This window comes from Melospiza melodia, chromosome 16 (assembly GCF_035770615.1).
Source record: "Melospiza melodia melodia isolate bMelMel2 chromosome 16, bMelMel2.pri, whole genome shotgun sequence".
NCBI classification, from domain to species: domain Eukaryota; kingdom Metazoa; phylum Chordata; class Aves; order Passeriformes; family Passerellidae; genus Melospiza; species Melospiza melodia.
Window position 1 is genome coordinate 9,049,671 of NC_086209.1, and position 20,709 is coordinate 9,070,379.

Below are 20,709 nucleotides of genomic sequence, written 5' to 3' on the forward strand. Positions count from 1 at the left end.
CTGTCCTTTTCTCATTTTGGTCTGCAGGAGACCCCACTGGTTTTTCTAGTTGGTTTCCTGCTTTTGAGGTAGTTAAGTAACTTTGCAAGGTGCTACCCAAACATGTTAAGTTCTATTTCCTGTTTATTTTGACCTACAATATATATTCTAATGTCTTCTGTTCTCATTGAAGCTGACTTCTCGGATTTGCTTCCTGACTTCCCCATTTAATCATGCAGTATGTAGGCTTTTATTGCAGGGACTGATGTATTCCTTTGACTGCTTTTGTTTTGCTTCCAACTGTGAGGAGTTTTTTACTTGATCTCCTCACACAGAATTTTGTCTGCTTTTTTTTTTTTTTTTTTATTTTGTAATTTTTTCCCCTCTCTTCAGGGTTGTGTGGTTTTGAGTTGGTTTTTTTGTTTGGGTTATTTCTGAGGGGAAACAGGTTTGAGAGGATTGCCAATTACTTTTTTTTACACTGTTCCCTTAACATTAATTATCCATGTGCCAATAGTTTTTGTGTCACTGTATTCAGCTGTGATGTTGAAATACAATTGCATTGCAGGCACAGTCACATAGCAGCATTCTTATCCTTTAACTAGGTCTTGTGTACTGCTAAAAACTAAGCCAGAAATGGGATCCTTTCATGTAGGTCCTAGTACTAATTTTCAAGGTAGAAATCATTATTTGGGGAAAAAAAAATCTGTTTGCCATTCTAATGAGTCACAGGCTTCACTTTACATCAGGAGATTTCAGTTGCCCATTGTTGTTACCTTTCTTAAAGTTGAAACTCTGTACCCTTCCTCAACTGGTAGTGTAGTTGATCATGCATCTTTATTACTTGATAGTGTGACTTCTAGCATAAGAAGTTAATTGGACTTCTCCTCTCCTGTAACACTTTGTGCCATTAAATGTTAATTTAACCTTCACAGGCTGTGCCATTCCCCACCTGCCTGTTGTTTGTTGCTCCTGTTGGAATTGCTGAGTAAGCTGGCAGGCTCTCAGCATTATCCTGTTTTGGTTTGTCCTCCTTCCACCAGATCGTGGAAATCCTTGTTACTTTGAGGGTGTCAGGTAAGGCCAACTATTTGGGCTTCCCCTGTGTTACTTAGGAAATTTCTAGCAGTAGTGGAGAAGTGTTTGTAAGTTCCAAAACTCTTATTAGCATGCCAGTCTGGCTGACTCTGGCATGACTAATGTGCGTGCTTAACAAGTTCTTCCTGTTCCCATCATGCCTGAATCCTGGCTGCCTGTGTCACTGACTTCCTTTGTCAGCCTCACATGTGCATCTGGCAGCACTTATGAAAGTAAAACCATGGAAATCCTGGGTAATGCTTCTGTCCATCAGCCTGAGTTTACTTTCCAGAGAATCCATCCTGTGATTCCATACACTGCTGTTACTAGTGTGGATTCAGTGGACTACCAGTTGTTTGGTTGGGTGTTTTTTTGTTTTGTTGTTTTTTTTGCTGAATCACCAAGTAGTCACTGTTCAGTGTAGAAGCCCTGTGAGTTTGCTGCCTTTCCATCTGCTGGCTGCTGTGCCAGCAGTTGTCAGATGTCACAAATACAGCAAGCTGTGTGTTGAGTAAAGTTACCTGATAACCACACCTGCTTCTTCCCAGTTCTGAGTCTGTCTACTCCTGTGTCAACAGGAAGCAGAGGGTGGATTGTCCCAGAGATTACCTCTAATCCATCCTAGGTGCACATGAATACTAGGGATGGCAGAAGGCATGATGAGGCATGGAAGAGAAAACAAGTAGGCAACACAAGAGCCTTTTTCAATGGTATTGTTTGTTATTTATTATTAAACTTCAGTGAGGTTCATATGAGGTAATGGGCTTTTTAAAACTTTTTAGATTTGTTTCTTCATAATGAAGGCATATCCCTAAAATTGTCAGTCTTCAAATAGGAAAAAAAAAAGGCATTTTTGGGAAACAAAATTGCAGACAGCATCTCTTTACTTTTTTGAACTTGTGTTTGGTAAAAGACTATGAAAGAACTGATGTTCCCAATGAGGATCTGCTTTATTAGTGTGCCAGGGACTGCCAGTGGAAGGTTCTGCTGGAAGAATGTAACAGCAGGGAAAGCCTGTAAAGATGTTTCTGTATCCTCCAGTAATTTTCTTTACTAGAGCTGGTGTGTTTGTGTTTATGGGTTGTCTAATTGTATGGCTGGTGATAGAATGTGGTAAACAGTATACTTGCTCAGAAAATGGTGCTCTGTTATCTTGGATGTCTGAAAGTAACCAAGTCATATATATTTCCTGCTTAAAATTGTAGCCTCAGTACTGGCTCTGTGTATTACTGCATCTTTGTGTCACTAACTGCAGTGTATTCTCTTCCAAAGGGATCAGGGACCAGTCACCTGGCTTATTGCTAACACACCTCTGTTGCCTGAGTGCTTGGTGTGTTCTTTTTCAAGGTTAGCCTGGTCATGTTTACCTCATGACCAGTTTTGTTCTGCCTTGTGTGTTGCATAATCTGCTAAAGCAATGTCTGAAAGCTCCTCTGCTTTTTCCAGCAGTATAGTCTGTCCTCATGAAAGTAATTACCTCTCTTTAATAATCTTACTGCTGTTTCCTGTTGTTTAAGCTGTATTGCATGTGTTTCTTCTTGTGAGATGCAAATGTGATCTCATTGCCCTTTTTTACTGCCCCTTTTGCCTCTCCTCTTTTTGAGCTGAACATCCCTGTGCATGCCCCCACACAGTGAAACAGAGGAGAGAAACACACATGGTCTAGGCTAAACTGGAAAAATGAGAGAGATATTTTTAACCAAATCAGTTCTCCTATCACACGTGTTCATTGCAGAGCAAGAGAGTTCATGGCTGGCTGGGGATGGGAGGTTACAGTGAGTCTGTATTTATTTAAGCAACAGCTCTGGACTTTACTGTTACTCAACCCTTGATGCAGTCATTAGTGATTTAAGGGGTGGGAAGACAATGAGACATCATCCAGTACATCTGAAAGCATGATATCCTGTGTTCTATACCTGTGCTGTCTTCCTTAAAAGCACCCAGTTTCCATAGATTTTTAAACCAGGGAGAGCTCTGTGATTTTGAATCATCTTTGTCCGTCTTAAAAGTGCTGTCTTTTGTTACATCTCTATCAAAAATATAAATTCCATTTGGCTCTAATTCCAGCCCTGTATTTAGACTATCTTAAAAGTGTCACCTCATTGCTTAAATTACATGGCTAAGTTCTATACAAACAGTGCAGTCTAGAATGCATTGATTCAATAGTAATTAATTTATTCCAGCTGTTGGGTTAGTGAAGTCTGAATTAGAGGGCAAATTCAGATTCTTCTGAGGCTTGTTTTTTTGCTCCTCTTGCATTATTGTGAGCTTCTTGATACCACTTCCAAAATTATTGAATGTTTACTAAATTTTCAAAGTTAAAGATTTGGAAAATAAATTCTAAAAACCTGAAGGTAAATGCTAAGGTATCTTCTTGTTTGCTTCCTTGTGTTTCACGTCTCCTGCAAGCTACTGTCATGCAGTGGACTTTAAAATACGTAATTTAAAATGAGAAGGAGCAATTGTTTTAAAGGAATAATTTTGAAAGTTTGGCTGAACTGCAGTCTCTCCTGTCAGTTGACACCTTGGCATATAAGTTTTGTAATATATTATTGCTATAAAAAATCCTGTAGTTTTAATTTTTTCCTTAGGTTTCTTTAAATATTTCTCAATCTTTTGAACCAAATTCCACTTAAGCAGAAAACTCCTGTGTGTTAATTTCTCACAGGCTTGGCAAATTCTAAGTTATTGGCATAAATTGTTTGTTCATCTGTTTATGTTGTGCCCTTAGGTGCTTCTGTCTCAGCATGCATCATGCATTTGGCAACTAACAGAAAGCATTTTAAAGGTCCAAATGGATGCCTTTATGACTATACCTAGTGTCTTGTTTGTAAAAAGTGTCTGAACTTAATTAAGAAGATTATTTTCCAAAAGAAATTGCATACATTGCATTGCCTTCTTCCACTCACTGATCTAATATTTTGAATGAAGAGTGTGTCTCACAGTTAGCTGAAATTCATTAAAACATAACTCATGATTAGTCTGTAGCAGGAGAAGCCCAGATATACCTCTAATAAAATTTTGTGTGACCTTTTATTAACTGTAACTCCTGATTTTCCATTAATGGCTTGAGTAACTCCTTCAAGTAATATTTCAGCAGAACTACAACACAGTTTGTGAAAATCCAGTGGACCCTGGCAATTTGGGTAAAACTGGCAAGTCTAATCAGAGTGAAAAATTCATTATCTTCACTGGCAGTGAGAACAGACTCTGTTTTAAGGTAGTCTGTGTAGACTCTGAAGGTAGGAGTAATTTGTTAAGGTGCTGTCTGAACTCTATGCAAAACAATATTTGCTGGCTCCTGGCTTGTAGCAAATATGCAGCAGCTCCTTGTGAGCATGGAATTGTTTTCTCTCTTAAAAGAATGGAAATAATGCTGTGGCACAGAGCTTCCAGACTTTTAGTGCTTGGAGAATGCTTTTTCTCTGTCAGATTTCAAAACTAATTTTATGCCTGCATCACTCTGCTAGTGAAAGAAGGGGAAACATACCAGTGCCTCAAAACTAATGTTTGCTGCATCCTTGCTAGTGACTTCTAAGGAAATACAAATATAGGAGCTGGAGCTATTCTTACCAGATTTCTTTAGCAGTCTTTTATGGGGTAGAAATTTTGGGGATCTTGCACAGCTTTCTAAAACTTGTTTCATGTGGTGTTCTTAAAACATGTGGGCTTGGATACATTCATGGAATTTTAGAAAAGTTTTCTGCTGAATCCTTTCAAAGCATTAATTGTGAAAAAGTTACTATGGAGAGGAAAATACTTCCAGTGGAAATATTTTGTCTCAGTTCCAGTCTGTACCTAGAGTGATCCCACACTATACCTGAGATCTTTGATGGTCCTGAAATTGCTTCAACTTTGACTTGCAAAGCATCCAGTTATGTTACTAGGCTGACTGTTCTGCCCTTTAAAATGCTTTTCTTTGACATGACAGTCTCAAATTCAGGACTGTTTGGTCCTCCTGGAGAGGCGACTCCATAGTGTTGCTTTGGATAAGTAGTGCCAGTCCTTGATAAGTTGAAGACATGTCACTTTGTTAATGGGAACATGTGTTTGAGCTCATCTTCAGATATAAGAGCTGCTTGTGGTTTGAAGTTGCCCACTTTCTTTGAAACTTGGGTGGGGAGGTGACTTTGGCTGGAACCTATCTACCTTGAAAAACTTCAAATGCAGCCAGAGTTTCTTGATAAGTGTTTTCCTGGTGTTTCTATTAAGAGCTACTTACTGGGAACATAAAATAATGTCATGTTGTCTGAGGAATGAGAGAGGTGGAAATACCAGCTTTGTTTTATGAACAGTTTTTCTTAACAAACCAGGAGTTTGTGTATAATGTGAAGTTAGTTTGATTTGATTAAAAGGAGTACAATGGATGACTGCTCATAAAGGTATCAAGGAAACAAAAGTATATTTCTTCAGAACATTTTAAAATGTCCCAAAGAAAGTCATAATTAGGTGACTGCAGATTTTGAAGTAATCATTTTAATAATTTGTAATTACACTGAATTGATTTATTAACTTCATAAAGTCTGATTTTTCTGCTCTGGTTCATAATTGTGCAATTGAGGAAAAAGAATTGCTTAAGTAGGTCAGAGCATAAATGTGAAGAATTCTATAATGTGTACATATATTGTTGCATCATTTTATTAAATATTGCAAATTATGGTGCCTTAATAACCTGGAATGTGGTGGCACTTGTTCTTGGGTACTTTTGACAGTAGAGCAGAATTTTATCTGGAGTTACAGTCCTTTCCCAGGATGTGTTTAATAAGCATGTGTACTGTCTGGAGAGATTAGGCATTACTTTGGTAAGAGAAGTTCCAAAGAACCTGAAAGTCTGCATTTCAGAATTCAAAGTCCACTTTGTCTTAACCTTTTGCTGATTTTTTTGGGGGAACGTGCTGAATGCTCCTGAAGTTTTAATCAAAATGAAGGTTCCAGAATTTATGGAGCAAATAGAGACTTATTAGTGAGGGTTGAGGACTTTCTCCCTGACTAGTAATGGGCATGTGGAGTGCAATAACTTGAGTATTACATGATTTCTTCACCCCCACACCATTTTTAAAAAGTGGTGGCAAAGGGAGATTTAAGTATGAAAAAGATAGAGGGAGGTCAGAAATGAAAGAGGAAATTAAGGGAGTGGGGGTAGGGAAAGAAAGCCTAAAAACTCATGGAATACAGAAATAAAGCACAATGAGCAGAAGAATGAGTTTTGAAGTGTAATGAGTTTAGAGTATGATGGAAGCAGGAGTACACATTTATTCTGTAACACCTTGTCACATCTCAAATTGTGTGAGGATGATAATGTTCATCAGAGGAGTGTTACATGTTAATGGCTTTGTTACAAAACAGTGTACAGTTCAGCAGTTCCTGATCTAGTGCTTAATAAGAGCCAGAATCATCTAGGCCATTCTATCTGCTCTCCCACATATGGCACTGTGCTGCTCAGATAAACATGCTCCCCTGGAAATAGTCAAGGGATGTCTGTCTTCAAGCTGCATTGCTCCAGACCTGTGCTGAGAGACTTGTAGGCACCTTTAATGAAAGGAATATTTATGGAACAATAAGCCTTTTTAAAAAGCAAAGCTGATTAATTACTGTCTTTTAATTTTTTGGTGTTGACATAGGGATGGTTGGTTGGTTTGAGGAGCAGGTTTGTGTGTTTATCCTGCTGGTCAGGACTTGGATAGGATTAGCAGAAGTTTACAAGATCGAAGGCTAAACCTGGCTAGTCAGAGGTAAATATGGCAGAGCAAGGGATCATGGTGTGCATGATCACAGGCAGTGCTGTGAAAATGCCCTGGTGAGGAGCCTTGGCATCACAGTGCTGTGGTGTAAAGGGGCTGTAACCCTGTGTCCCATTCTGGTAGCTCTAGTCTACATTGTTAGCTTGTTATTTAAAATTAAGAGACATGTTCTTCATCACATTTAGAGGAAAGTGAAAAACTCTTCTCTTTCACCACAGCTCCTTCACTTCTGTAGTCTTTTGAGCAGCACTGAATTTTCCATTTTATTCTTCCTTGCTCTTTGATTCCTCCTATCTGCTCTCTAATCATGTCCTCCTCTCCCTGTTTTGTGTGGGTGCCGGCTTCATGCCACTGTTCTTCATCATTGCAAAGAATATTTTCAATTTGAAATGACTAATAGTTTCCCTGTTGCATGGATGATTCTGACAAGAAATAGTAAACATACAGGCTGTGCTAACATGAATGCTGCTAAGATCAGCAGCCAAGGAGCTGGAATAACCTTGTGATACTGCATTGGCTAATACTTGGGTCATACTTGGAAAGCTTTCTTCACAGCTGTATGGGTTAGAAATATTCCTAAGGCTTGATTTATTTATTTTTTAGTTTAAAAATCTCTTCTAAGTTGAAAAACATAGCCATATCTATATGTATAGCTTCTGGCCTAACTGCAGAGGATCTCTGTTGGATACTTATTTTAACTTGATCTTAATTTCTTGGGGATACAAATGGCTTTAGTGACTAAAATACAGCCCTAGGCTTTGATGCTCTGAAGCTACTCAATTCTAGATTACTTCAGTTAATGGGTTAGCATCTTTCCAGATGTATAAACCTGATACCTGCTGATGGAGGTATAAAACAGCTTGATGATCTTGGAGTTTGTGGTAGAAAAGAGCTGTGGTTGGAACATTAAGTGTTGTAATTTGAAGCAGTCTGAGCTGATGAGCTGGTGTTTCATCTTGGTTAGTGTGTGCATACTCAGCTGTGTGACACATCAGTCCCTTGTACAAACACAGGTTATACCCATTTGAAGTTGTGATGTTGGGAATTAAGGGAAGATGCACATTCCATTTTAGAGGACAATTCAAGTGTCCTACCTTAAAACAAGTTATATGGGCCCAAAGATTCGGTAACTCTGAGCAATGAAATGAGTAATTCATTCACCTGTAAGGCAGGTGCCATCCTGAGGAATTTCTGGATGTGCTGTGGCCTGTAGGACTGCAGACCTTAAGTGACTGTACTGCCCTGAGAGATATCACTGTGGAGAATGTCATGATTCTGAAGGTTGTTTCTTGAAAGTGCAGTCTGAGGAACTGTGGATATTCAAACATCTTTTAGCAGTGCTTGATAAGCTATGCATAACCAATGTGTGTGATTTCTGAGGCACTTTGGGTTTTGTTACATGTAAATATGCATTTTAGCAAAGTGAACAGCAAACTTAGGAACATATGTCATAGAAACTTAATTTGTATCATGAACTTGAGGGGTTGTCTTCTGAGAGTTAAAGGGAGAAGGTACAAAATAGACTTTTTCATTTGTTTTGTTGGTCATGTCTGACTGAGCATTTAGTCTGAGCATACCTAAAATTTCTTGTGATCCCCCTCTAAATTGTTGCTTGTACCCTCTCTTACCTGGCATGCTGCCCCTGTTGCCTGAGCTCGTGTAATAGAGAGTACAAGAATAGCAGCTCTGATGCTGCAGCTGAAGGAGCAGACACAGATTCTAGCTGTATTTGTGAATTTATGTCCTTTTTGTCCATTTTTAATGTGACCTTAATTAAGGTGTTGTAGGTTCACTTTAGAAAATGACCTATGAGGCAGCAGTCCTTTTATTTTTAACCCTGATTATACTCTTGTTTAAACTAGATATTCTTAAAATAGTAGCTGCTTTCTGACCTTCCTTAAGATTAGCTGCTTAGATAAGCAGAACTTACAAATTCACACCTAGCAGCTCAGGTTTGAGGCTGATCTCTCAGGGCACACGATCATTTCAGGAAAATCACCAAATATACTAAGTGGTTTACATGCCTAAGGAAATCAGCCTCTAAGTGTTGATTTCTGGAATACAGTAGTTGGAAGAGTTGCTCATTTAGTCCTGAGAATGACTGAAAGAATATGCTGTCCCCTCAGAAGTAATTAATAACCTTTTCAGTAATTGTATAGTATTTTAAATTTGAAAATTGCAATTGTGGCTTCTGAAGCCAGCAGGTTGTGATTGTCTTTGTGTCACCAGGCATTGGCAGAAATGAACCTTCTTCATTGACTCAGTGTGTTAAGGAGTAGTGCAATGCAGACTGTTTTTAAGAAGCCCAGCATATTTCCCACATGGAAGAAAAATGTTATCATGGAATAAATTTCCTTCTGTTTAGGGAAATCCATTATTGTTGTGCTCCAGGCTGGAAAAAAATTTGCTGTCCTAGAAAGTTGAGGTTTTTTACATATATGTGATTTGACACAGGCAGGGGAATGGGTTTGAGACTTTACTCAGTAGCTAATTCTTTTTTTGATTGTGTAAAACTAGTCAAGCAAATTGTGCTGTTAACAGCTTGTGTCAAAATATGTGTTAAGTATCAGTGTAGTGAAAAAAGCCCAACTTTTGTTTGCAGTTAGCCCAAAAGGCTCTTTAGAGCCTTTCAGAACAGGAAAATTTGACTTTCAGAACAGGAAAAATGTAATATATGGACTTCTCTAAATTTTCACTTCAGAATGTTTTTTGGACTTGAGATGAAGAAACTGGTTTCTGTTCTGGATTCAGAAAAAGTTGAAGAGCACCTTGAACCTCAAGAAAGCTATTCAGTCTTCTGTTCCTTGAAGCAATAAATTATTTTTTCTGATCCTTAGAATATGGTTAATATTACATATCTCTCTTTCTCTACTCAGTTCTGCAATAGTGCTACATAAAAGGAAACATACAGAACATACATATGAATGTGGGTTTTTCACTTTTTTTTTTTGACTATGGGATTTGTAATGACAGTTCTCTCCCACAGTTTTACACACAGTTTCATGTGTGAGTTGTCCCTTTGTTCTCTTACCTTGCATCATACAAAATTAGAAAAGGAGTCTGCAGTGAACATCAGGAGGCCATTTGATCTTTTCTCTTGTTAAAGGATGGAATCAAATATATTTACAGCTTTCCTGACAGTGGCCAGTTTTTGGAGGCCTTTGAGGATACACTGGTGATGGCAGCTGTACATCCTCCAAGGTAGTCAATCCCAACATTCATATTTCTTACCATTAGGACTTTCTTTAATTGAATATCTTACTGTGTGGGTTTCTCAGCAACCTCTGTTGCCAGATGTTCCCTTAAGTTTCTGAGTAGCTGGCAAACAATTTCCTTGTTTTACTCTTTCTTCTCACAAATGATTTTGTGAGGAGAGTGGCAGTTTTCCCTTTATACTAATTTTTATTCATGCATTGCAAATTGATTGTCTTAGTTGTGCCTCTTCTTGTGCTTTGCTGTTTTTCTGTCTGTCTTCTCCAATTTTTCCTAGTAGATGTGTTGCTGTGATTGTCAGTCTTTATGCACTTGAACCTTTTTCCTTTGAGGAAGGAGCTTTGGGCTCCTGTGAGAAGCTACTGCCTTCCTTTTGTTGCTTCTCTCAGCTTCTAGAAAGCTATATGTATTAATTGTCTACATTTTCCAAATTCTGTCTTTATAAATGTGGATGGAAGGCTGTTGCTGTTCTTATTCTCCTTTGGAGATTCATGAACTCCTGTGTTGACTTTCTTGTGTCTTAGCAGACTTTTTCTGGAATATATCTGGTGAGCTAAAATGCCCTTGCTTTGTGTGCTTGTATGTAAAATGTCCTTGCCCCACTTTGTGTGCTTGTATGATGATGACTGTTTGAGAAAGACAGCAGATGTTTTTGTGGTTGTTGACCAGCTCTGTGGTTTTATCCACCAAGTTTCCCCTTTCATCACAAACCAGGTACTCCCAGCATGCCTCAGAGGTGTGCAGGTGCCCTTGATAAACTGTTGTGGGAGGTGCTGCCTCCTTCACTCCTGAGCTGTATTCTCTGATATGGAGTAATGAGAGTTAATTCATGGAATTGTGACATCTGGAAATGTCCCAGCCTGGAGAGTGCTGCAGTTGGGTGCATCAGATACAGGAGGGAGGCTGCTCTCTGTGCCTCCAGACAGGGCTGGCACTGCACCTCTACAGGAGGAGTCACAGCAGGCTGTCCCAGTGACAGACTGGAATTCCTTTTCCTCCAGATGCTTCTAGTTGGAAACAGTATTATGTGAAGGTTTGGTGTTATTAGGAGGTGTAGCATGATCACAAATAAGACAGAGTAAGCTTCATGTGAAACAATATAAATTCTAAAATTTCTGGAGCTGGGGAGCAGTAGCTCATTCACTTGTGTGAAACAAAAAGGAAAATGCTGGCAGTGCACTTTGCTTGTTCCAAGTGCCTCCTGGGAGTATGAGAGCTTGGAGATCCTCAGAGCTGAAGTGGAAGCACTCTGCTCTTACAAAGGGATGAGTGTGCAGCTTTTCCAAGTGTCAGATCCTGCAGCTCTGGGTGTCAAGTGACATGAGGGCTGTGGAGGCTGTCTTACCTTCTGTGGTTATAAGAGGTAGTGGTTAAAGAACTGTAATTAAAGTGTCTGTCTAAATATCGTTTTACCTCGCAGTTCATCAAGTAAAATCCTTTTCACTTCAAAGTCCTCCAAGTTTTTTATTACTTGGAAGTCTTCAAATGAAACAAACATTTCTCACTCATCTTTTATGAAAGTAAAGAAATTTCTTTATTTGTTACCCTTTCTTTCCCCTGTTCTTCTCACCTTCCCCTCCTTTCTTTTTCTCCATCTCCACAACAAGGAAGAGAAACTTTTTATACTGGTGGTGCCAGGACAAGACCAGTTTATTCATGGTTCTTGCTTTCTCTCCCACACCCGAACTTAAAGGATCCCTTCACTTTTTTGGTAAATAAGGGGCGGCTTGTATCTAGTGCTGCTTTGTATTGAAAGAAGATATTTTTAACAGTGCATTCTGCATGATGTCAGTGTAAGTTACTGGCATGATGACTCTTAACCGTGGTAGCTGACTGCTAAAATAGCTCGCAGACTTCTGCTTTCAGTCTAAATATTTTCAGTAACATATAGCAACAGGTGAGTAATTGGTTTAGGCGATTTTGGCTGTGAAGCATCACCAATGCCCTAAGCACACTTTTTAAGCATGATGTATCAGATACTGCTCTGATGCTTGCGTTCAGATACATTGTGGCCTCCATAAAGATTGTTCCAGTTCTCCAGGAGTTGTAACAGATTAATGCTCGGGTGAAGTATGGGGCTGTCCTAGTTTTTTTCATTAATGAGAGGGGTATAATAGTAGCTGGAGTCTGACATGGGCAGCACTGATTGGGTGACCCAAGCACCTGGGCTTCAGCCACACATTTTCTGGCTTGCCTTTAAGGTCACTGTTCAGGGTGTTGGATGTGTTTTAGAATCTGGCAAGGAGACAGACTATGTATGTATGCCCCTTTTCATAACATGCCCTTTTTATAACGAGTTGTATATAAGGAAGTAATATCAGTTTAAACTCAACTGTGTTGCAGTGGTCTCTTTAATTCAATATTGCCCCTGGAAGGAAAACACAATCTACATGATCAGCTGGTTTTCATGGGGTAGTGCCTGGCAACCTCTATAACAAATATCTGAAACAGTTCCTGCTAGTTAGATTAGAGCTAGGCAAGTCTTTTTGATCAATAGCAAGTCATGCAATGTCTGGATTATGAGTTTATAGCCTTGAGATTGCTTGTGAATTTGCTGTGGCACCTGTAAATAGTTTTGGATACAAATACTTTTTCAGTGTCTGGCTCTCAAACAAAAAAATCAAAATGTAGATCCTTATGAAAGCAGATTGATTGTCATGTTTACAGTGGCTTCAGAGAGTCTGGATTTGTTCTCTTCTTCTGTTCCCTTATGGTTTGAAACACCTTCCACCATCTTTCAGCCACTGATACTTGGTGGCGTTCTGCAGAGCTCCTTTTAACACTGTCAGCAGCATGTTAGAGGTTCCTGGCACCACAGCAAGAAGCTGAACAAATAAATTTCCGAGTCTGGTAGTTCAAGATAGCTCACTCCCAAGCTTGGAGCTGTTTTGTTTTTATGCTTAATCCTTAACTGAGTAAGAGAACTGCTTAAGGCTGGTTATTAGAGCACTTCCCAGGGAAGTGCAAAGTCTGGTTTTGTGAATGTTTTTTTCTTTAAACTAACAAACAACAACATCTGCAGCTTTCTGACTACATCAAGAGGGAACCAGACAGAAAGGTGAGAGCACTCCACCCAGTATGCTCTTTGATTCCTGTGGGATATGTGGCTTCAAAGTTTTTTTAGGCAAAAAGAAAACTGATTTCCAGGATGCTATGCATATCCTTGCTGTACGTCCTTGGAGAACAAGAAATCTAAGCATCTGCAACCTTTGCTGCTTCTTACTAAAGATTTTTAGATCTAACAATGTGTTGCTCAAAAAACTCTTGTTTTTATTTTAAGAAAAACAGGTAACAGATGAAATTTTTTTTCAAGTTGAAAATGAACAGATTTACTTAGCTGCTTTTGACATCAATGTCTCTAGAGTTTGGGGCTCCAGCATTAAATTTGCAGTTATGTCAGATAGCAAGTTTCTTTGTGGGTTATTGGCTTTAGAACACAACAAAAGAATTGCAGCCTTGAGGAAGATATGCTGGCAGCTGAAGCCAAGGATGCCAATAAAAAGCTAAATAACATCACTAGTAAGAAAAATACTATTTTTTCCCATAGCTTGTCTAGCTGCTATGAGCAGGTTTTCTATGGTCTTTGTTTAGTGTAAGACTAGAAATGCTCTCTGAAGATTTTGTATTAGGCTGTAAGAGTTAATAGCAGTCAGTGTTCCTCGTTCAGAGATGGAAGCATCAATTCAAGTGCAAGACCTTCCTCTGTAATTCTGTCTGCAGTTCCAAACATGGATGTTCAAGAGGGCAAATTTAAACTGGAAAAAAGTGTAGAGAAGAGATGTAATGGTCAGATTGGAAAGGTTCTCTTTGAGAGGAAACTGAATGAGCACATCCCACTCAGCTCAGCAAAGTGAAGTCTGAAGAGGCATGTGAATTATTTCTATAAATACTTTGGGGAATAATAACTAGGAAGGGAAAGAACTATTTAAACTAAAGGACAATGTTGGCACAAGAATAGATAGGTACAAGCTGGCTGGGAAAACATTTTGGCAGGAAATTGGAATGTTTTCAGAGGTTCTGAACTTCAGCAAAGTTTTGAGGCAAGCTTCAGATTTTTCATTTTGGGGATTTTGTCTCCATTACTTCTACTGCTGACAGTAGAACGTGGATCATTTGTGAACAGAATTATATAATTATTCCTTACAATAGCAGGAGCCCTGAAGATCTCTTTCAGCCTTATTTCTTGAATTTTAAGTGTTAGAATCCTCTTGGGTCACTGACTGTTCTGAACCTGTGGTCCATATTACACTTTGAAGACATCTGTGGTGGTAATTGGGTAATTCTGTTCAGTAGGCTTAGATTTCCTGTGTAGACATCTTCATACCTTTAGTGGCTCCTGGGGAGCAGTACAGAAGTTGAAAGGTTGGAAAAACATCTTTAGTCAGACTTTGTGTTGTATGGTAATAATGGCTACCAGTGGTGCTTGATTTACCCAACTCAGTTGGAACAGTATGTTTATACTCCTACTACCAGTAAAAATAAAATGTACATAAAATATGCGTATATAACTTTTACAATTTGTCTTGTACTCATTGACAAGGACCTTCAAAGTGTATGCAAATGTTTCAGTGCTGTTTCACCAACAGTGAAGTTCTCTGGTCTTCTCTTGTCCTTTTAAAGTAGCAGTAATGAGACACCTTAGAAGAAATTCAGTTTTGACAGGAAAGTAAATATGTATATGTTTCCTTGAATTACAGCCCTCCACTAAGTGTATTACAGCTAATAAATCTCATAATCCAAAGATAAAGGTCAAGAGAATAATCCTAAAGTCCATTTTGAGTCTTACTCATGTTTATTTCTGTTCAAGGGGAGAGGCTGTTTTCAGTGCCATTACAATTTAATAATTTTGTTGGTACCATTAAGGGTGGCTGGGATACCTTTCTTTAAAATGTAGTGAAATGCCAGTTGTTGATCTGAATGGAAAATAGTGCAATAACCCACATTTTATTAAATGTTTGGTAATGGACTCTTTTGGCTTTATGCTTTTCAGTACTTACTAAACAACTTTTTTAAAAAGGGAGGGGGTGGCAGTAAAAAAGAAATAAAAGGAAATCCAAAAGAAAACTATGACTTCAGCTTCCTCTTTTATTCATTGTCATTGAAAGAAGGGAACTTGTCCAGCTCAGTCAAGTGAGGAGGAAGTTGCTGTACCAGCAGGTGATAACAGGTTTTAACAAGTTAGGAGAGGACTGGGTGCTGCTGTGTTAGTGCTGCAGACTGAGCATATCCTTTTCTGCCATCACAGAACTAGTATCTTGTGCCACACCAGATAAAGGAGATGATGTGGAAGGAGAAAAGGGATATGGGCTGTTCCTTGAGAGTCCCAAAGTGCACCCATCCCTGTGTATGGACCCCAGGGGAGTTACACCCATCCCTGCTGCACTGTGCAGTGCTGCAGGGACTGATCTCATATAATACAGTGCACTCTTCTCTATGTAATGCACTTTGATTTGTCACCTTTCTAGAAAAAGAGTAAATTTTACATGCTTTTCTTCTTGAAAAATCTCTGTTCATCTCAGTATTAGAAATCTTTGTGAGGGTTGGTATCCAGATGCCATGTGCTCTCTCTTGAGAAATTATTAGTGCAGTTTTCTCTTGCTTGTGTTTTGAATAATGCAGTTCTCTAGAACTGCAAGGAAGGGTTTGGTCCCCAATACTGTATGGTTCTCCTCTTTCTGATTAATTTAGTGGATGAATTGGTTTGTTATTAGTATTTCTTTGTAACTATCATGGTCATGTGTTCAGCTTAGATTTTGCTCTACTTCTGGTCATTTCTGATATTTTTAAATGCTAACTTGGGATTCATGGAGAAAATATCCTTTCCTCTGGTCGTTCTTTAAGTTTAGAGGGTGTTCCTAAATTTTGTTGTCTTCTAAAGATTTCTATTTCTAGCCAGCAGTATTAGGACCAAAGTATTTGTGTTCAGGAGCATGGATGGCTAGTGTGGCAGGGGTATTTTTCTCTTCCATAAAGGGTTTCTTGTATACAGATCTCTAAGGTGAGGCTTTTCCCATTCATAGGAGGAGGTTAATGGGAAAGGTACACTGAGCATATTGGATCTGTTGCCAGGCAGTTTCATTCTGTCCCTAAACTATTCCAGTAGTCTTATTTTCTATTATATCACACGAACAATGTTTCTAGAACAGTCAAAAGAATGACAAAGGACATTTCTCACTGTTGTGTCCTGTTCAGATACAGTAATTTTCAAGATTTGCCCCCTGTTGTCTGAAATGGAAGGGCACTGTTCTGAAATTTCACACCAGCTGTCAAACTGCTCCTGTGATCACATGTCTCTTTTCCTCCCTACCACAGCCCACTGTTTGTAACGTGGAAGATCGGTCGAGATAAGCGATTGCGAGGATGCATAGGTACTTTTTCTGCCATGAACCTGCATTCAGGACTCAGGGAGTACACACTTACTAGGTAAGAATTTGTTTTCTGCAGCCTTGACTTAAATATTTAACTAGTCTGTTGAGGAGATGATAGGTGTGCTTTGGTTTGTTTTGGGTTTTTTGGCTGTGTCACTGTACGGGTCAGTGAAAACCTGTGTCTCCTTTTGATGCTGAGAGTAATGTGTGGATATTTGACTGCTGGTGTCACGAGGCCATGCTTGCAGTTAAAAACCATAAGTTGAGCCTATTCTCATTTTATTGGTTTGTAAACTACTCTCCAGTAACTTGTTATAACTGATTATTACAGTATTTTTCCAGTGTTGAGACAAATTTTAACCTTAGTAGTTAATGTCAGGCCAGAAGACCAGAAAGTCAGATTTGGGGATTATCCTATTCACACTTCTAAAACAGCAGGTATTCTCACCTCTTCTCCATCAGGTGCTTCCAATCAGCTGCAGTTAATTTAATGCTACAAATTTCCATTACATGTTACTCTTCAGATACATCCCAGCCCCTGAGTGGGAAGCTTCTGGATGAGGGAGGTAAGTGATGATAATCCTTCACTCCCTGGCAGCATAATCTTCATGTTTTGATCTACACCTAAATTCATTCACCTTAATATTGTTCCATTTCCTTTGCATAGAGTGAAAACTAATAAGTTTATCACTAGAGCTAGTAGCAAGCTTTCTACTTGTTTTTCTAAGAGTTTTCTTAAGTTTATTCTCTAAAGAATCAATGGAATTGTGTTCCTTTCAGCTACAATAGACTTTATTGTGCTTTAAAATAGAAGCTGCGTTCTGGCATGTGTAGACCTCTAAAATTGTCATAACTTAAAATAATTAGTGCTTCCAGATCACTTTAGATTTGAGGCTTTTGTCCATTACAGGATCTTCCTCTTTGCTGTTAAAATGCCTTGTCCATTCTGGCATTAAATAATATTAGAATGGGAGATGTTCTTTCTTACATGTCTCCCTAGTTAGTTGCAACCTGAAGTTCATTTCATGCTTCTCTGCTGAGCTTGAAGGAGATAACTGCTCATCTCCTGGAGCCCTGACAAACTTCTGAAAGATCCTGGTTACCTTTATTGTGTTCATTTTATTTATTATGCACTCTGGAATGTTTCTGCTTGTGTCCTTTAAAACCTCAGCATTCAAAATGGTCGGTGAGAAGAACCTTTTAATAAATTCAAAGCAATTTCTATGTGGAGGGTTAAAAAGCCTAAAATCTTAACCATTAGTGAGCCAAACTGAATGAAAACCAACTTTCCCCCTTTACTGGGGAGTGTTTCATTTATGTGTATGCTTTACAGTGCCTGATCAAGAGCAATGAGCTTGTACAGAATATTTCCCCCTGAGGCTAGGAATAAGGTGATAGCTCAAGAAAATAGTTTTTGTTCCTCATAGATTTTTCCATTCTCACAAATCAGACAGGGCTGTACACTTACCTACCTTTAAAACTGGTTATATGATTCCTGACTGCATTCTGTGAAAGCTGAAGTCAAAATACATGAGAAGTGGTGAAAATTAAAGGGAACTGAAATAATTTCAGTGCAGTATTTACAGGATGGCCACATGCTGTGGAAATTTATACTAGGCTATTTAGAGGACAGATCAATAATTTTCAAGATGAGGAAAATGGAACTACATACAAACCTATTAAAAAAAAAATCTTCAGAAGAACATAAGTTGCTTTAAAATAAACTATAACATTTAGTGCATATTGGATTTTGTTACCTTTTATGGTAAATCTTTTTTGCGCTTATGGTACCTAAAATGTTTCCAGGTTGCTTTATTTTTTGAATAACAACCAAACTTCAAATATGATCACTGAAATGTAGAGTTCATATGAGAATGTACAAAAAAGGTGTTCCCTTCTATCAGTCATTATGTAAAAAAAGAAAGAGAGGGTTACCTGTGATTAGTATCCTTCTTGTGGTCAGTCTTTTCAACTGTGGGGCTTCCAGAGGAGAGCATTTGAGGAATAAAAGAAGCACCATTGAAATGTCCATGGGCTTTGAGAGTTTGGAGCTCAATGGGTCTCCCTAGGAAGGATTAGAAACTAGGACATTGTACCTTGCTCCAGCACTATCTGGGCAATAGGCTGCTGCAGAAGACACGGCAATTCCTGAAAGGGAAAAACTTATTCAGGAAAGGCAGAAATTAATCAACAAAGTAGGTAGAATGAGAATGGGCTTTACTACAGAAAGTGGAATTTGACCAAAACTTTCAGTTGACAATGCAGTCAGATGACTGCTGACTTTATTTTCCTTTGACACTTTTCAAAAGGGAGGCACTTTCCTTCAGTTATTTTGAAGATACATTGTGGATAAACAGAACCAGGTTGTTTGTCTAATTAATTAATTTTTACTCTTTTCAGTACCTTCTGTGTAATTGTGGCCCAGCTTTTAGTCAGTAAAATGGCACAAAAGAAGAGCTGTTTTTGAATGCTCTGGTGCTTAGCAATCAAAATATCCACAATTGCCTTCACACATAATTTTATTGCAAATATGCTGAATAATCCTTAGGGTCACAGTAAATAAATTTCATTATTTCTAGTGATCTCTGGCTGTATATCCTATCCAATGTGTAGCATACACATCTCTGTCTGATACAGGAGTGTAGTTCCTTTGAAGCAGCATAATGATAGTTCATCTAGAATCTGGAGTGAACAATTTGTTTCTTGGGACACCCCCACCCTTCACTTTTTTGGGTCTGGAACCAGAAATGGTGGTGATCTGTGACCATTTTGAGCTCTGTAGGTTGTTGTGCTGATATTGCCAGTATGTTCCAAACAGGAAATTTATGTGGAATGATTCATCGTTAATTGGATGCATCTGCCTAAGTTCTGAGGAGGGAGGAGAATACCCATAGTTAAAAAAACTATTACTGCATTCCTTATAAAGTCTACATGTTAAATTCAGTTTTCTCTGCAGTTATATCAGCGAAACACAGGGGAAAGGATGTGTATTATTAAAATCTTCTAGAGAACTTTATGGAGAGAGAGGTTCAGATTTGGTGATTTGTATTTTATTTTACTAGGAGGTAAACCATGTCCAAATGTTCTACAGTTGAATATTACATTTTAGAATGAAGAAATTTTACCATGGCTTAAATAGTCCTTTAGACTGAATGTGTTAAATTGACTATCCCACCTGAATTCATAAAAATAAACCAATCCAGATTATGAAAAATACCTTATGTTTTACAGCTCCTTCAAGAAAATACTCTGAACTTGGAAGCAGGTTACCACAGAATTTCATAACAGGTTGATAAATTACTTTTTCATGTATTCTGTACAGCAGTAAGACTTAGGTTTTAGCACTAAAGATTTAATCTCCTGATTTTACAAACTTGAGATATTGAACAAAATGGTTTCAGTTCTTTATTTTAGTTTTAGTTTTTAATCTATTTCATAGAATTCGATGTAATATTTTATGCCTACTGGATGTAAAAGTATAGGTGCATAAATTTCTAGCTCTGTGTTGTTTTAGCCCGTCAAGGCTAGAATGTGTATCTGGGGAGGGAGGTAGTAGAGAACAGGCAGGTGAAGGGAGATGTTACATGACAGAGTCTGCTGTCCCAGAAGAAAGTAAAGAGACATTGGAGGACTCCAAGGCTTAAGTGTAATAACCTGATGGCTGAAAACTGGGTTTAACCCTCCTTCCTTTAACTAGCATAGACCTGTCTCTACTGACTGTCTGATGTAATCAGTTTTTTTGTTGTGTGTTCTACTTACCACTCTAAGTGAGGGAAATAGGACTGCTGACACTCAGCTTAGATGTGGCTGATCAACAAAAGAAAACAAAGAGAAGCTGGGGATGAGAAGCACAAGATGGAAGGAAATGAAACCTACAACCCAACTTTCTCATAACTGAATTTGGGTGTACATTCCATATGAGGATTTGGCTACTGCTGTCCTTGTCAACAATGTCAAGAGTCCGTCCTTGTTGCTGCAATATTGCTTGCTCTTTGTCAAAAACACTAGTCCTTTCTTCCTATTCCAGATATTACCATCCAGCTCTAAAATAGCAATACAACAAGCTAATTTAAGGGGTGAAATTGAAAAATATTTAAAAACTGATCACATTAAGATTGATGCTGGCTGTACTTGCTAAAGACTAGTGACAAGTTTTTGTACAGACAGGACAACTTCCTTCATGTATTTAGTTGAGTTTACTACTCTAACCCTGTAATCAGTCCCACAGGGCAATGCTAACTTCCCAAAACCTTTACTGCCAAGCAGTGTTGCCGTGGGTGTAGGTAGTCATTACCATTGATCCAGGGCAAAACATACTCATTCATCTGACT

At 38.5% G+C, this 20,709-nt stretch overlaps 1 protein-coding gene across 2 annotated transcripts in view; it reads left to right on the top strand.

Moving 5' to 3' along the window:
• AMMECR1 (AMMECR nuclear protein 1) overlaps positions 1–20,709 on the top strand; it is a 97,359-nt gene that overhangs the window by 41,969 nt on the left and 34,681 nt on the right. The window contains exon 3 of one of the 2 annotated variants that reach the window (XM_063170546.1): positions 16,323–16,433. The exons of the other annotated variant lie outside the window; for it this stretch is intronic. Coding sequence (XP_063026616.1) covers positions 16,323–16,433 — 111 coding nt within the window. The remainder of the gene's footprint in view (positions 1–16,322; positions 16,434–20,709) is intronic. 2 annotated transcript variants of the gene reach the window in all.